This window comes from Pogona vitticeps, chromosome 4, assembly GCF_051106095.1.
Source record: "Pogona vitticeps strain Pit_001003342236 chromosome 4, PviZW2.1, whole genome shotgun sequence".
Lineage (NCBI taxonomy): Eukaryota > Metazoa > Chordata > Lepidosauria > Squamata > Agamidae > Pogona > Pogona vitticeps.
In genome coordinates, this window is record NC_135786.1 from 130,447,414 (window position 1) to 130,463,395 (window position 15,982).

A 15,982-nucleotide genomic window follows, 5' to 3' on the forward strand; every position below is an offset into this window, starting at 1 on the left:
GTGAAATCCTGTTGCTGGAGTTGTGCGTCATAAATGCTGGTGATGTCATCAGCAGGCAATGTTAATCTGTAATTTAATTTAATTTAAAGTTTCCTATTCCCTCCCCACCCCTTGAGTTCAGAATTTCCCTAGATATCCTTTTTTTTCTGGGAAAAGCTTTGGGGGCCTTAGGATGGGGGTGGGTAGAAGCCATTAATATCTACAAAATGGAATGGGACTTCCAGTGGCAATTTTTGGATTATATAGATTTCCCCACCCCATCTTCCACCCCACTGTTGAAGCTCCCAAACGCTTTCTAAGGTCAAAAAGGATCCCTGAGGAGATCAGATAGGAAACCTTTAATTAAACTGAATTAAAAATAAAGTTGACCTGCTGGTGATGTCATCAGCATTTACAGTGTACGTACAGCTCTGTCAACAGGATTTCACACACTCTATAGGCATTCAGGCTGAGAAAGAAGCAGTTGAATCCTGTCTTCTCAAGCAGAAGTGAAAGAGCACTGAACTTTTGGAAACACTAGGTCTCCAAGATACTGACACTATGACAACTCCTATGATAAGAGTCTTTGAAAGTCAAAGAGGAAGGCAAGCCTCTGCCAAACAATAGCAACCACAGAACAGCTGTAGGAAAACTTTTGCACCTCAGTACCACTACTAGAATTGAAACAACCACTGTTGTAGGAATACTGCTAGTTCATCAGCACAGAGTGACTGGATGTCTGTTGAAAGAGTGGCTAAGAATTTGGAAGGAACAGTGGACTTCAAGCTAAGACTACCTGCCAGATGCAAGCTGAGCACAGGATGGTACAGATTACAAGTGCTATACTGGGTTCTTAGGTATCTATGGAGGCAAGTTGTAAAGAAGACATTGTAGCTCTGTCTTCAACAGAATCAGAGAACACTGCTGCTGCAGCTGGAACATGCAGAAAAGTGCTATGGCTGCAGAAGCTTTGGAACAGATAAAGAGAAGGCCAATCCAGGTGATGGGAGGTAACCAGAGCTGTATCTAACTATTGCAAAGGGAAAAGACGAATGCATGCACCAACAACATTGGTGTGAAATACTGCTTGGTTGAGACCTGACAGAGGAAGGAGTCATCCAGATGATCCAGAGGACAGCAGATATACTGATCAGAACTTAGCAAGGAACCAGTGTGAGAACCACTGTGGAAAGGGCATTGAAAAAAAAAGAACTTGCATGCTTCTCCATTAACGGCGATGGGACAGAGTAAGGGATATCCAAATTCCCCCCCCCCCAAATGAATGTGTTCTGGATCTGTAAAACCTAGTTAGCCATGTAGTACAGCAATCCAGGGCCAAGTTCAAGTCTCCACTCAACCAGAAAACCCACTGGGTTAAACGGGACTTGCCTCTCTCTCTCAGTTTGACCTAACTCAAAGGATCATTGGGAGGATAAAGTACAGAAGATGTGTACATGGCCTTGGACTCATTGAAGGGGAGACAGGATGTCTATGTAACAAATATTCTGCAGTGCCAAAATGGCTGGCCCTCTCCTATAGCAAGCAGTTGTTCTGAGTATTCAAAATGGTGGCAGAGGACGGCAGATTTTACTGTTTCTAGGCAAAGGTTCACTTTGCCAACTGGCCAATAATAATATTCCACTTTTCATTCCTGCTGAAGGCTATGTTGTGAAGCCAGGTGCCACTCTGGTGGCTTATTCCTCCACTGAACTGGAAGAGTTGTCGTAACAGCCAAGTCAAACAGAGCGAGCTGTTCTATAGCCGAGGACAGCAACGGACAGGAAAGGTAGATAAACCAATCAATCAGAAGATGTTGCCTGTAGCCATAAGTCATTTCAGCACTTCACTGATGGGAGAGAGAGTGTAAAACACTCAAGCTATGGCACGGATTTTCTGGAAGGGGTGAGCCCACTGGCAACGTTGCAGGAGGAGTTCTTCTCTCCTCCTGCAAGAAATGCTGGCATTAGTCTTGCAGAGTTTCAGCAGCAAAGCCAAGACAGCTTGCCAGAGCTTGTTCCTCCCCGTAGGTGATTATCCTGCCCTGGCTGCCCTATGCATCGAGCAGTGATGAATTATAACACTAGACATTCATTAAATCCTGTGCCTTGATCTTTTGCCCCAGCAGTGCCACCAACAATCTCTCTGCTGCCTGCTAGACATTGGGTTACTAATGCTGCTGAAATGCCCCACAGTGTTTCTTTTCCTTTTTGCACATAACTAACTTGGTCTATTTAAAGCAGTCATTTGCAGACAGACAAAACTCTTCTAAGAGGTCATAGTTAGGACATGGTTCTCAAACATCGTTGAACTATAACTGTTATGGGTTATACTATCACTCAGCCAGCATCGCCAGCAAGAATGTATACACTAATCCCACACACATCAGACCTTGGCAAGATACTTTGAAAAATGATTAGTTACAGCTATCATTTCAATATCTCCGCAAAATAGTTACTGTTGCAGTTGACTTCAAAATCAACATTTTGCTTCTTGTTGCCTTAAAGTATCAAAAATGATACTTCAGTTAATTTATAAAAACCATAATACTACAAGTCTTGAGTTTAAGACAACAGCATACTAAATACATGTGCACACACAAGCAGATGCATACAGAATATATGTTAAAATCCCTTTAGGTTATTAAGAGAATAGGATAATGATGTGTCTAGATATGTACCCCCAGCAATAATATCCAAGAACCATAGACAGAAATATTTTCAAACCTTTTTAAAAAGTATTTGAAATGCTACTTATAACTACCTAACCTTGGAAACAAAGCCCATCAGCTTCCAAAGCTTTTTTGTCAACAGCCAAATATTTCTCACCATCAAGAAATCTTTCTTGATGTTCAGCCAACATCATCTTCCCTGCAAGTTCCATCCATTAGATCTAGTCCCACTAGTGCTTCTGACATTTGAAGACAGCAGTACTGTGATTCCTTCATCTTCTCTTCCCCAAGCTAAACATACTGAGTTCTTTCAGCCCTTCCTAATGGTCATTCAACATCTTGAGTGGTTACTTTCCAGGAGCTAGATGCTATTCTTCTCTTAATGCTGCTGCACAAGAGTGCACAGTACTTCAAAAAGTGATGGGTATTTTTCAGCTTTTGAAATGCTGAGATATCTGATTTCTTTTTTTCTACATGTGCTAATGCCAAACCAAGTCTCCCTGATTTTTCACTTGTGACTTTGATGTTTTGTACATTAGTGCACGTCATTTATCTTGTTCTAGCTTCAATCCAGATTCCCAGCCTCTTGAGATCCTTTTAAACTCTGATCCTGTCTTCTATGGTGTTGGCTGTCCCTCTTGTTACTTGCATATTTGATAGCCCATACTCTACATACTCATTGCTCTACACACTCAGCTAGGCCATTCATAAATATGTGGAATGGCACTGAGTCTGGGATAAAGCCCCTTGGCCATCCACTCAAGATCTCCCTTCAGGAGAGCCCTGTGCCACAATCAGCACTCATTGAATACAAATGCCCAGCAAGTTATGAATCCACCTAAGCATTGTATCAGCCTGCCCACATTTGACCATCTTGTCAACAAGGATATCATGGCAAACTATGTCAAATTCTCTGAAGAAATCAAGATGTTCACAACACTCTTGAGTTACCAAATTAGTAACTCTATCAAGAAAAGTTGTGAGGTTGCTTCTGGAATTATTTATTTCTGGAAAAAAAATTCTGATGACTCCTACCTAGTAATCTCCATTATTTTTGATGCAGTCACTGAGTGAGCACTTACTAATTTATTCTGTTACTTTTCTCAGTATAGATGTCAAACTGGTCTATATGTTCCTAGATCCACCCTATTCCCCCTCCCCTCCCGTCTTTTGTACCTCATCTTTTCTCTCGTAATTCTTTCGGAGTTCAGGCAAGAATTTTGAAATTATTCACGAATGTTCCTTTGGCGAATGTAATTAACTGCCTTTCGAAACATAAAGTACCTATTTGCCTTTCAGTCATCTGCTTATCTACCTCAGGTGTCTCTTTATATTGCTTGTTGTACTTATTGGAAGTTTAAAACAATTTCTCCTGTGGACGAAAACTGTGATGGAAGCTGAGAGTGGTTTTGTTTTCGTCCCATCACCATCTTTCCTCAGCAGCAAACTTATTCATTCCCTGATATTCTCCCTGCTCCTAACATAGCTTTAAAAAAGCATCATTGTTGCTTTTTTCACCCCCTCTAAGCCTCAGCTGCTTCTGGGTTTTTTTGTTTTCTTGACGCCATATTTACAGGTTTATCTACGGCACTGTGCTCTTCCCTAGTGACATGTCCCTCCTTCCATCTTCTGTGCGTGCCTCTTCTCACAGAGGCTGAAGCCACACTGGATTCTTGAAATGTCCCATTTGTCTTTCTCATGGGAATACCTATGGTTGTGCTTACAGTTTTTCAGTGCTCAAGGTCTGCTATTCCTCTGGAACTCTTTTTTACCCTTCAGAATAGCAAAGTGACAGCCTGCATATAGTTTTAAAAGGTGTGGATTGGTCCACATTCTGGTCAAATATTTATTTTTTGGAATGCCTCTACTTCTTTCCTAGAACGTAAGTGTTGCTGCTGCCTCTTTTTTCCATCTTATCAAAAGTACTCTGATCTTCCTTTAGCAAGGCAGCAATAAGAATGAGGAAGTAGCAACCTTGATCAGAGGTGGTCATTTGGCCATTTCCCCTTGCACTTTCTCAGTGCTGTTCCTAATGTCCTACACGTGCCCTAAATCTTCACTGGGATATGCCCCCTATTCCTACCAATTTTATCATCAGGAACTTTCTCTGCCTTCTTTTTGCCCTTTTACTGGTGGTGGCACATGCTTATTATTATTTATATCCCACCTCTCCTTCAGTGGGCTCTGGGCAGCACTCCTTCTCCTCCCTTCTTTATCCTCACATTAACCCTCACAAGACAAGTTTGGGTGTTTGATCCAAAATTACCTAGAGGGCTTCCTGGCTGAATGGTGACTTGAATCTGGATCTCACAAATCCTCATCCAACGCTAGTCACTACCACTGTACTGTCTCTCCAAGCTGTACCTATCGGGAAAAAGTAACTATTCATGTGGAACTGTCATGAAGGGAGACCGTTCAGTAGCATACACAGAGCCCATTCTCTGATCTGAATCATTTATTCAGTCTTCTCTATCAACAGATCCATAGCTGTCTTCTGCATGCAACTCTTGCTCCTTAATTCGGACATGTCTATACCACAGACATGAACTGACCAGGTGGCATGTGGGAAAGGAAAGATTATAGGGATTTCTTATAATACTATCAGAGCTTTTGACAAAGTGGCCCATGATATCCTGATTAGCAAATTAACTAGGTGTGGGCTCATAGATCAAGTGTCAGGTGGATTATTAGTTAAATAATCATACTCAGAGGGTGAGGGTTAATGGATTCATCTCTAACTGGAAGGAGGTAACAAGTGGGGTACCTAAAGGCTCAGTCCTGGGCCCGGTGCTCTTCAATATTTTTATTAGTTACTTGGACGTAGGAGTGAAGGGAATGCTTGTCAGATTTCCAGATGATACAAAATTGGGCAGAATAACTAATACCCTAGAAGACAGAAACAAAATTCAAAGTTACCTTGATAGGATGGAGCACTGGGCCGAAAGCAGCAGAATGAAATTCAACAGGGTTAAGTGCAAAGTACTGCACCTCGGAAAAAGAAACCAATTGCACAGTTACAAGATGGGGGATATCTGGCTCAGCAAAACTACGAGCAAGAAGGATTTTGGAATGGTCATAGATCACAAGCTAAATATGAGCCAACACTGTGATGTGGCTACAAAAAAGACAAATAGCAGCAAAAGTAAAGGCTGACAGCAGGGTATTAAAAAAGTAAAGCACAAAAGGGTGAACAAGGATGGCTAAGGTCCTGTTTAAAGATGGGCATGAACTGGAAAAATGATGTCTCAGGGTGGTTCATGGTTTGTGGCTACCCATGAACCACTCCTGGATCATGAAAAAAGTGGACCAGTTTGTGGTTTGTTTTTTCTGGTTTGTGCCTGGGGCAGGAGAACTTAATGCCTCCATCCCCTCTGCCACCTGCCACCTCCTTCCCACTGTCCATGTCACCTCCCTACCTGTGCATGTGCAGAAACAGCAGGCCTGGCTCCCAGAAGGGAAGCTTGGCCACTGTCTCTGAAAATGGTGGTGGTGGTGGTGGAGGAGGAGGAGGAGAAAGAGGTGGCAGAACCAGGTAGGGACCTGACAGGGGGTAACGAGAAGGGGGCATCCATTTTGCAGAAGCAAAATGAAGCAGGGGAAAAAACTGATGCTTCATTTCGTTTTGGCAAAATGACTTGCACAAACCAAACCGTGAACAACAAACAAGCTTGGTTCATGGTGTGTTTTTTGGGTTCATAATCCCCATCTCTAATCCTGTTCCTAATGCTATTGTGATCTACTTTACTCATATGTGATGGCAAAAATTCCACACACACAATGACTCACTTGATTGAATTGAGATCTGCAGCTGCCTAAAACCAAAGAAGAAAAATATATCCATTGTACACTCACCCTACTGCCTGAAAATTAAAGCAAATTCAGTTAGTAATCTTACTGCATTCTCTCTAACATGCTTCCCTCAAAAATATCTGCCGATCACAGGGACAGGGAATTCCTCCTGGGGGCTCTGTGACAGGAAAGCTTGGGTTTTTCACTGGCACTTCAGCAGACACAGTTCTTCTGTTTTGGGCTTCCTGCTTCTTTGATTGCAGCATTACTTTCATTTTCCCAGTGAGCGCTTTAAAAAAACAGTTCAGTTTTTTTAGCACCTGAAGTGCTAAAGCAATAGTTGGTGCTATGGAGAGCCCCCATTTTATTTGAGGGACGCTTTGGGCTTCTTCAGTTTGGATCAGTTCAGAAACTGACAAATACTGAATAATTACTGAACCCAGAGCACATCCCTAGTGATTAAAGTATTTTAATGTTGTATAATAGTACGTCACAACCTGACCATGTGAGCAGGGGTTGTGCTGAGTACCTCTGGCCCCAACATCATGTGTGCCAAATAGTCCTTCCCTCAGTACCTATACATTTCACATAAACATCTGCAAAGAGAAGAATCTTCAGACCTAGGACCCAAATCATGCAAGGGTCACATATACACCTTTATGGGTAGAGAAGTGCATCCAAAGTAGCAATACCAGCTGGCATGTGCTCTACATTTGTGAGTACCAGAGAAAAGGGTTACTTGTGGCATGACTCTCCATTCCTATCTTCCTTTTGAACAGAGCTCAAGTTGAAAGACTGTCAGAAAACTCTGTGGTCCAAAAGCTCAATATCTGACCTTGGGCATTTTTCAGAGAGGCCTGTCAAACTTTCAGGAGATGAGGTGTGTGTGTGTGGGAGAGATAATAAAGATATGTCAAGACAACAAAGTCAACAGAAATCTGAAGAGTGGTTTAAAGTGGTTTGTAACTGCAGTCTCTGCTATTTACTTTATATCACTCTTCAGATTTCTGTACAAGCACCACATACTTTCTGATCTGTTTCCCAAATAATTCACCTTCCAGCTCCCTAGCTTGCCAAGACTTTCTGAGAAATCTGACAATGATCCTATGCAGGAAGCGTGCTCAGCGTTTTCTGAAAAAACTAACCTTGATGTTGACCTTGATGTTGACTGCTGATCATGTAAAATACTGTCCCACATCCCTACAGAGGTGGAACACAAAGAAAAATAGCAAAGTATCCTTGCCAGAATATGTTGTCTTTCTCAGATTATCACATTGCTGGAACATTCTCATTCCAAGGAAGCTGTCTTGGTTTTAAAGCAGTGCTTGATATCAGCAATGGGTTGGATGAGGGCAAACAAACTAAAACTTAATCGAGACAAGACAGAAGTGCTCCTGGTCAGTTGAAAGACAGATCAGGGACTAGAAATGCAACGTGGGATGGAGGGGGTTACACTCCGGAAAACTCTGGCCTGCAGTTTAAGCGTACTCCTGGATTTCATTCCTCAGCCTGGATCCCCAGGTTTCTGCAATGGCCAGGATTTGCACAGTTAAAACTGGTGTGCCAGCCACGCCAAATCCTTGAGATGTGTGATTCAGCCAAAATATGGCAATAAACAAACAAACAAACAAACAATAATCATCCCGTTATACTAACATAGGATGGGGGGGGTTGTTATCGGATTTATTACCACACAAGCTCCCTTGAGAAAGTTAAAAATGACTGAACCCTACCAAATCACAAAATGATAGTGTAGGATCCAAGCCAATAACAAAATGCCAGCTCTTGGAGGCTGATTGTGGCAAAATCTGTTGGCAATTACCGACATTATTTTATATTAACACCTAAGCCCTCCTTGGAAATTGCAAAAATCTTTGCCAATCTTTGTAGCGGGGATTTCCATATTTTAGCTTTCCTCAAGAGACACTGACACCAAAGACAGAGTGACTAAATGTTTTCTTTTAGCAAGAACAGTTCCCCCCTAGAAGGACTGCCCAATCCACATCTGATTGAAAGATAAAAGTGCCATTGGGGAGATTGAAGTTCACAGTTAGCAGCACCTGGACAGCAGAATCAGCAGGTACGTGAGTCACCTTATCACTGCCTTCCCTATTCAAGCAAGATACATTGCAGTTCTGTATATATTATTACAATCATTTCTAGGTTTGCATCTGTACGTATAAGCAAGCCAATGTCCTCACTTTTCCTTCTTTTTTGTGATGTATATATAGCCATCCTAACATACCATGACTCAGCCTCCCAATTCAAGCAACGTCTGCTGATCCAGAGGCTCTGTTTTCATCGTATATTTTTTTCCTCCTGCCTCCACATGCCTTTTAAAGTATTCTTCTTCATCTAAAGTCATTTCTTCTCCCTTTCTTTCATACTCAACATGTAAGCCATGCCCCAACACTGCATGTTCCTTCCATTCATTCATTCCTTTCTCCTTCCGGATGCACTGGTGGGCTACCCCCCCCCCGAGGCCCACCTGAAAGTGTATTTGAGACCCACTGGTAGTTCTGGCCTGCCATGTGAGGAAACTGCAATACCAAATAGGAAAACAAACCCAACAGCCACTGAGCAATGAAAAAAAAACCCAAACGTAATAAAACAAGCACGGCTGCTCCTTTTTAAATGAAGTATGAAGTATAAACCTTCCATGATGATATAATGTCTTCCATTATGAACAAACAAAAAATATGCAGCAGATCTTCTGGTAAAAATAGCATGTTTATTCAGCCATGCAATGTGGGGCTACATTAACAAGATGGAAATACTAAGTTTGTCATTTTGTGGTTCCATAGGTCCTTTCTGCAAACTAGTACTATGAGACAGAGAGGTTTCTCCTTCTTTAGGATTTTTTTTCTTAAATATGAATTGTTCTGCTGCAAAACCTAACACTCCCTAAAGCATGCTGATACTTCCGTTTCTCAGTGCTCCCATTTCAATACGATCCTGTAATGCCCAGGATTGTTTGAGTTTTCCGTCAAAGGAGTGATTGCAGACATGGAACTGAGCAGCTGAACAGGGAGGGCACTGACTATCCATGGCTTGATCCTGCATCTCCTTAACTTTGGAAGATTGCAGCTGCTGAGGACCCAACCCAGATTAGTCCCATGATAGTAGAAAATGGCCTTAAATGATTCCTAATATTGCAAATATCCTGTGGGAGGATTTTTATCAGGAAAATGAGGTGGAAAGAAGAGTTTATCCCCAATCCCAGCATCATAGCCGGGGCACAGATGGCAGTCCCACTCCCTAATTTTTGCCAGAACTTAAAGAGACTAGAATTGAGACAATGAACCACAAATATATCATCTAAGTGACCCCTACTTTCAGAAAACTAGTTAATTCTGTGCAAGAATACTATTTCACAAGGTTTTTATATATGTTCATAATCTGAACAGGACTTGAACCTGTTGATTCACATCGGTAATACTGAAGTTGGCAAGCTAGTATTATAGTTTCGGTAGGCTATCCATCAAAGCAGCCCATTAATACTGTCTGTGGCATAATCCTTGCTGTTGCTCAGCAAGCATAATGCTAATTTAATATATACAACATATTCCAAAAGATGTAACTGAAATTTGTTTAAGATGGGAATATAAATTGCAAGAAAAACTACACTAAAACAATTGTTATCTCACAGTGCCATGAGAATGGTTTTGAATACTTATATTGCTTTGTGCATTTTAAAAACTGGTTGCACAGTTCTCAATGGCATTAATTTTATTTTCAGCAAAGGTTGGTCATATTTTTTTTCAGCAAAAGTTGGTCTTCTATTTTATTTTACTAAACTGATGAAACATTTTATTTTCTGCTATTAAGGTCTGCTTGGAAACAATGAGTTCAATTGATACACAACACTATCCTATATATGTCTACTTAGAAATATCTGACTGAAAGATAAGGAACTATCAGGGAGCCTGAAGTCAATCGTACTCCCTGATAAATGGATGTGGCATTGTCCCCTAAAACTGCTAAATGTCATTATAGTTATTCATTAACTCAACACTAATAAGCAACTAATACAACTTTTTAGAAAAACTGTATGCCACCAAGGAAAACACAGGGCGTCGTAGTTCTGTGTTTCCAGAAGGCATAAAATGGAAACATTACACAGGCTTATTTACAAACTGGTCTGCAGAATGTTTTGGTGAAAATGAAAGTCATCAGTGTATCAATACAAGAGAACATGATCATTCGATGATCAGGCAAAAAGTACTAACCAGTTTTCACTTGTATACTAGCAGGATACAAGCTACTTACTGTACTACGAGAGGCAGAGTTATCTGGTAAACTGGGTCACCATACCAAAATATATCACTAGACTTACAAGGTAAGAGAGGAGGCAGGAGAAGAGTGGAAAGAAGAGGGAATACTATCTGTTAAGTAAAAACAATATCTTAAATGCCTCTCATGTGTTCTCCGGCTTCTGGGAAGAACATGAGTATAAAAGCTAAATATATCTTACTAGTGATCTAGAAAATGCAATTTAAGAGTGAATTATTTAGTGTTTTAAGCTGTAATCCTGTGCACAGTTGCCTGCACATGTTGTGACCCTCACTGAAGTAGGAATACCCATTTCTATCACTTGCTATTGTGAAGTATTCTCAGATGAGTTTTACTCCCCCCCCCTTCTTCCATGCAATGGTTCTCATATTAAAGTTTTCTGTTACCATGCAGTCCTCTAGGAAGGTGATAGAAAAATCTGAATGAAAGATACTTTAAATTCCCTCTGCTGACCTTGCCTATCAGCAGGAATTAAAAGCACAGATTTTACGTAGGAAAATAATGAAAGGCATGCACCTTCGTATTCTCTCTCTCTTTTAAACATTCTAGTTCCCCCAACATTCTGCACATTAAATTATTTAGGTTTAAATGGCAAGTGGTTCAGTTTAGGTCATTTAGGCAATTGGTCCTCACCTCATTTGGAGTAATGGGCTCACTCTTAAGCACAATCAGATTTTGTGAGCTCTGCCCACTCTGTCCCGTCAGATGTCTCTCTGTCATCACAGCCGGGGGATTGATTCCTGCTGGCCCCCCAGTATTGTAAAACATGAAAGTGTCACTTCCAGACCCTGGAGTCAGGCAGGCTTTATAACAGTAAGTCTTGGAGAGAGATCCATTGCCCCGGACTTCAACAAAATGGGGCTGGACTTGTAATCCGGGTGGCATTCTGGCATCAAGGTTGTGGTTTGCCTGCTTGTACATTTCAACAGGGCACCTTTCTCTGGGGGTTCCACAGAATCCCCCACAGCAGGAGTTGTGATGCACACTGTATTTGTGGCACCTGATCACAGCAAGGACAATGACTGTCAAGAGGAATATGAATGAGACAGAGGTGAGAGCAACGATGAGATAAAGTGTTATTTCAGAGTAATTTCGGGAACTTTTAATATGCCTACGAGTGTCGGGAACAGTTCTGGACACTCTGTCCACCACAGCAATGTTGATAGACACAGAGGAAGACTGGGGCGGCTCTCCGTTGTCTCTCACCATGACTGTAAGGCTGAAGGCAGTGACAATGTCCTCCCCCAGTTTCCGAGTAGTCCTAACTTCCCCACTGTGAACCTCCACTCTGAAAAGATCTGGAGCTGAGGTCTGAGCCAGGTCGAAGAACAGCCATGCATTTTGCCCAGAGTCTGCATCAATGGCTATGACTTTGGTGACCAAGTATCCGGCACCAGCTGAGCGGGGGATCATTTCCATTGCTTCTGAGCTATTCACTGAGTTAGGGTACAGAATCTGTGGGGCATGATCATTCTGATCCACCACGTAGATATGCACAGAGACTGTGCTACTGAGAGGTGGCACCCCTGAATCTTGGGCTTGAACAACAATTCGGAACTCCCTCAGCTTTTCATAGTCAAAGGAGCGAACAGCATAAAGGCTGCCAGTATCTGATTTAATGGAGACATAGGAAGCCACAGGTAGCCCTTGGATCTCTCCATTCAGTAGAGAATAGGAAATGTAGGCATTTTCATCGGCATCAAGATCAATGGCCTTAGCAGTGCAGAGAGAAACCCCTGGAACGTTGTTTTCTGGGATGTAAACAGAGTAAGTGGGCTCTTCAAACTGTGGTGGGTTATCATTGATATCAGAGATGTCCACCTGGATGATTCTGTGGGAAGACAGGGGTGGAATCCCAGCATCTGTGGCAGTGATAGTAACATTGTAGCTTGAAGTCCTTTCACGGTCAAGGAGCCCCTGAGTGACCAGGGTGTAAGAGTTCTTGAAGGAATTAAGCTTGAAAGGGAGGTTAGCAGGTATGCTCAAGCTGACTTGCTTGTTGTGGCCAGAGTCCTGGTCAATGACACTCATTAAGGCCACCACGGTGTCAGACTGGGCATCCTCTGGGACTGGGCTGTAGAGGCTAGTCAGCACCACCTCCGGCGCATGATCATTGGCATCCAGGATGTTGACTAGCACCTTGCAGTGCCCAGCCATAGGAACAGAACCCTGATCAGTGGCTTGCACAAAGATCTCATAGGAGGAGGCTTCCTCATAGTCCAAAGTGCCATTGACTCTCACCTCTCCAGATTCTGGGTCCACGCTGAAGAGCTGTCGCACTTTCTGGGGAGTGTAGCTGCTGAAAGAATAGAGCAAGTTCCCATTGGAGCCCTCATCAGGATCCGAGGCGTTCAGTTTCACCACCAGTGTGCCTCGGGCAGCGTTTTCTAACAGGGTGGCTGTATACGTGCTGCGATCAAACTCTGGTGGGTTGTCATTGGTGTCCAGGACCCGCACGGAGATTTGGGCGGTGGCAGACTTGGGAGGGTGTCCCCCATCGACGGCGGTGAGCACTAGCCGCTGGTAGGCACTGTGCTCGCGGTCCAGAGGATGGAGCAACACCACCTCCAGAAGTTTGCTGCCCCGCTCGAAATCCCGGAGGTCCAGCCCGAAGTGCTCGCTGGGGCTGAGGTGGTAGCTCCGCACGGAGTTCGAGCCCACGTCTGGATCCTCGGCGCCTTCGATGGGGAAGCGGGAGCCCGGCACGGCGGATTCGCTGATCTCCAGCCGATACTCGGGTCGGAGGAAACGGGGCGCATTATCGTTGATGTCCAGCACCTCCACCTCCACGTCGTGCACTTCGACGGGCTGCTCGATCACCAGCTCCAAGCTGAGGAAGCAAGACGGGCTCCCCTCACACAGCGCCTCCCGGTCCATGCGCTCCTTCACCACCAGCAGCCCGCGGGCCGCCTCCAGCGACAGGTACTGTCTGCCGCTGCCCGAGGTCAGCCGGGCTCCCCTCGACTCCAGGCGCCGGGGATCCAGAGCCAGATCGTCGGCCACGTCACCCACCACGGAGCCCCGCGGCAGCTCCTCCTGCACCGCGTAACGGAGCTGCCCGCTCGCGGGGCCCGGGTTCAGCAACACCACCAGCAACGGCAGCGGCGGCAGCGGCAGCAGCAGCAGGAGGAGGAAGCCGAGAGCTTCCGCCCCGCGGCGCCTCCAGGGAGCGGAGAGGCTCATGGCAGGTGGGGAAAGAGAGGCCCCGAAGCTGCTGCCCCCTCCGGCGGCAAGCACACTCTTGGGGGCCCCGCGCCACCCTCAGCGGGGAGACTCATGCAAGGAAGGGGCTACCGGGCGCCCCCGCGAGTCTCGGGAGCCGCCGCCGCCAGGGCTCCTGCGCCCCTGGGCGGCGCCGAGGCCGCCCAGCCGCTCATGTCGCCCTGTCGCCAGGTCTGGCCCCGCGGCGGCGGCGGCGGCGGCAGCAGCGGCCTCTCCTCCTTCCCCTCCTCCGGGGAGGGCCCCGCCGCCGCTCTTCTCCTCCTCCTCTTCCTTCCTCCGAGGCTGACGCGGCCACCTCTGCCGGGAGTGCGCAGGCTGGGAGGGGCGCGCCGAGCTTGGGGCTGGCTCCGTTTCAGCACCTGAGCAGGGGACAGCGACCTCGAGGGGAGCGGGCGGGCAGCCAGGAGCAGCCACCGGCCAGGCAGGCAGCGTGGCAGGGAGGGAAAACAGCAAGGATACTGGAAAGGGGGGAGGGCAGTGTCTAGGGGCGACTGGGAGACTACTTGCCCCACTCACCCACCCACCTCTCCCCAGGAAAGGCTGCGCAGGATCCAGCCCGGACACGTGCCCTCCCACTGAAACATCTGCAGCTGCCTCATGCTTAGTCAGGAGAGCTCGTGTGCCAGTCCTCTCTCCAGCAGTGAAGGCCCTACGGTCTCAAGCAAGGGATTTCCCAACCTTCCCGACTGGGGTGAGGTTGCTTTGAGCTACAAATATCAGCGCCTGAAACGTCTTGCAAAGGAGGCAGAGAAGGGCTAGGGCCTGTCTTTCATCCCAAGGTCTCCATCCTCTCCCCTTCCACCCAGCCTGTGACAGCAAGCAAAGGGAAAGAGGAACCTGAGTCAGGCCTGTCAACATTGCTGATCCCAAACGCCTCCTCTCTCTCCCCCTCAAAAACAAAGGGCCTCTCCTGCTGGTCTATGAAAAGGAGCCAGGATGCGAATAGGGATGAATGATTAATGGGATTATCTGTTTTTAAAAGTGCCTCATCCATATGGTCCCTTGATGAACAAGAAAATTAACCAAATAAAAAAGGAATAAAACAAATGCTAGGTTTAAAATGTACATCAGTATAGATTGTCAGATGCCAGAGTGCAGGCTCCACTCAAATGCAAAAGTCTTACAAATTCTGTACTATTCACTCTTGCCAGAGAGGCCAGCTCCTCAGCTATGGCAGAGTCCATGGGAAATCTCTCTAGAGGTACTTGGTGTCCACAAAAAAATATTTGCATGGTGCCTTTTATGTTGGTTTGCATACGGAGTAATGTTTCTGATAGTTCTCTCCCACAGTACTTACTGCTTTTTAAAGAATGAAACCCACCTTCCCCTGCTTTTCCCATGTCCCCTTATCTCTTCAAGACACTACATTTTGGACATCCTGCACTTGTTAACCAAGCCAATAACTGCATCTATACACCAATTCAAATATGGATGTTGCTCGATGTTACAATTCACCTTTGCAGATTACAAGGAGACTGCCCAACTTGGGACACAGCCTTCTACTCATATATGGTGGCACTATTCTGAGTGGTTCACAAAAAATAAAATCAAATAGAAATGACAATAACCAAACTATGGCAACAATAAAATAAAAACCATATCATCACAGTTAAAACATCACTAAACTGGGGTACCAGGAATATTATCCATAATGATAATAATAGTAGTAAGGCAGGCAGGGTGAAGACAAATTCATGTGAGATTGCTGTTTTTCTATCTGATTCGGGCTGCAAAAAAAAGAGGGGGCAATTACAGGTTACAGTTTGAAGCTGTTGGGATATCTTTGGTTTAGTGAACCAAAGGCTGGGCAGTAAATGTTAGTCCCAAATAAATTGGACTCGTTGAACGAGCATGACCAATTAAGTCAACACGTATGTAGGTCGCAATGATTTAATGGCTCTATTCTTGTTGGAATTAACAGATTCAGCAGAAGAAAAATAACACAAAGAGGAAGGAAACTGCCATTAAAAACTCAGAACTTATGCCATATTTCTTATATAACTGAATTATGAGACTCATTCACTTCATGTC

The 15,982-nt window shown here is 44.7% G+C and overlaps 1 protein-coding gene across 21 annotated transcripts in view; it reads right to left on the reverse strand.

The window, feature by feature from the left end:
• LOC110082095 (protocadherin alpha-C2) overlaps positions 1 to 15,982 on the reverse strand; it is a 239,021-nt gene that overhangs the window by 62,240 nt on the left and 160,799 nt on the right. The window contains exon 1 of one of the 21 annotated variants that reach the window (XM_072998379.2): positions 11,363 to 13,944. The exons of 19 other annotated variants lie outside the window; for them this stretch is intronic. In XM_072998379.2, the coding sequence (XP_072854480.2) occupies positions 11,363 to 13,912 (2,550 nt within the window). In that variant the 5' untranslated portion in view covers positions 13,913 to 13,944. Of the gene's footprint in view, positions 1 to 11,362; positions 13,983 to 15,982 lie in introns of those variants that run through there. One more of the 21 variants, XM_072998380.2, reaches the window with a different exon arrangement.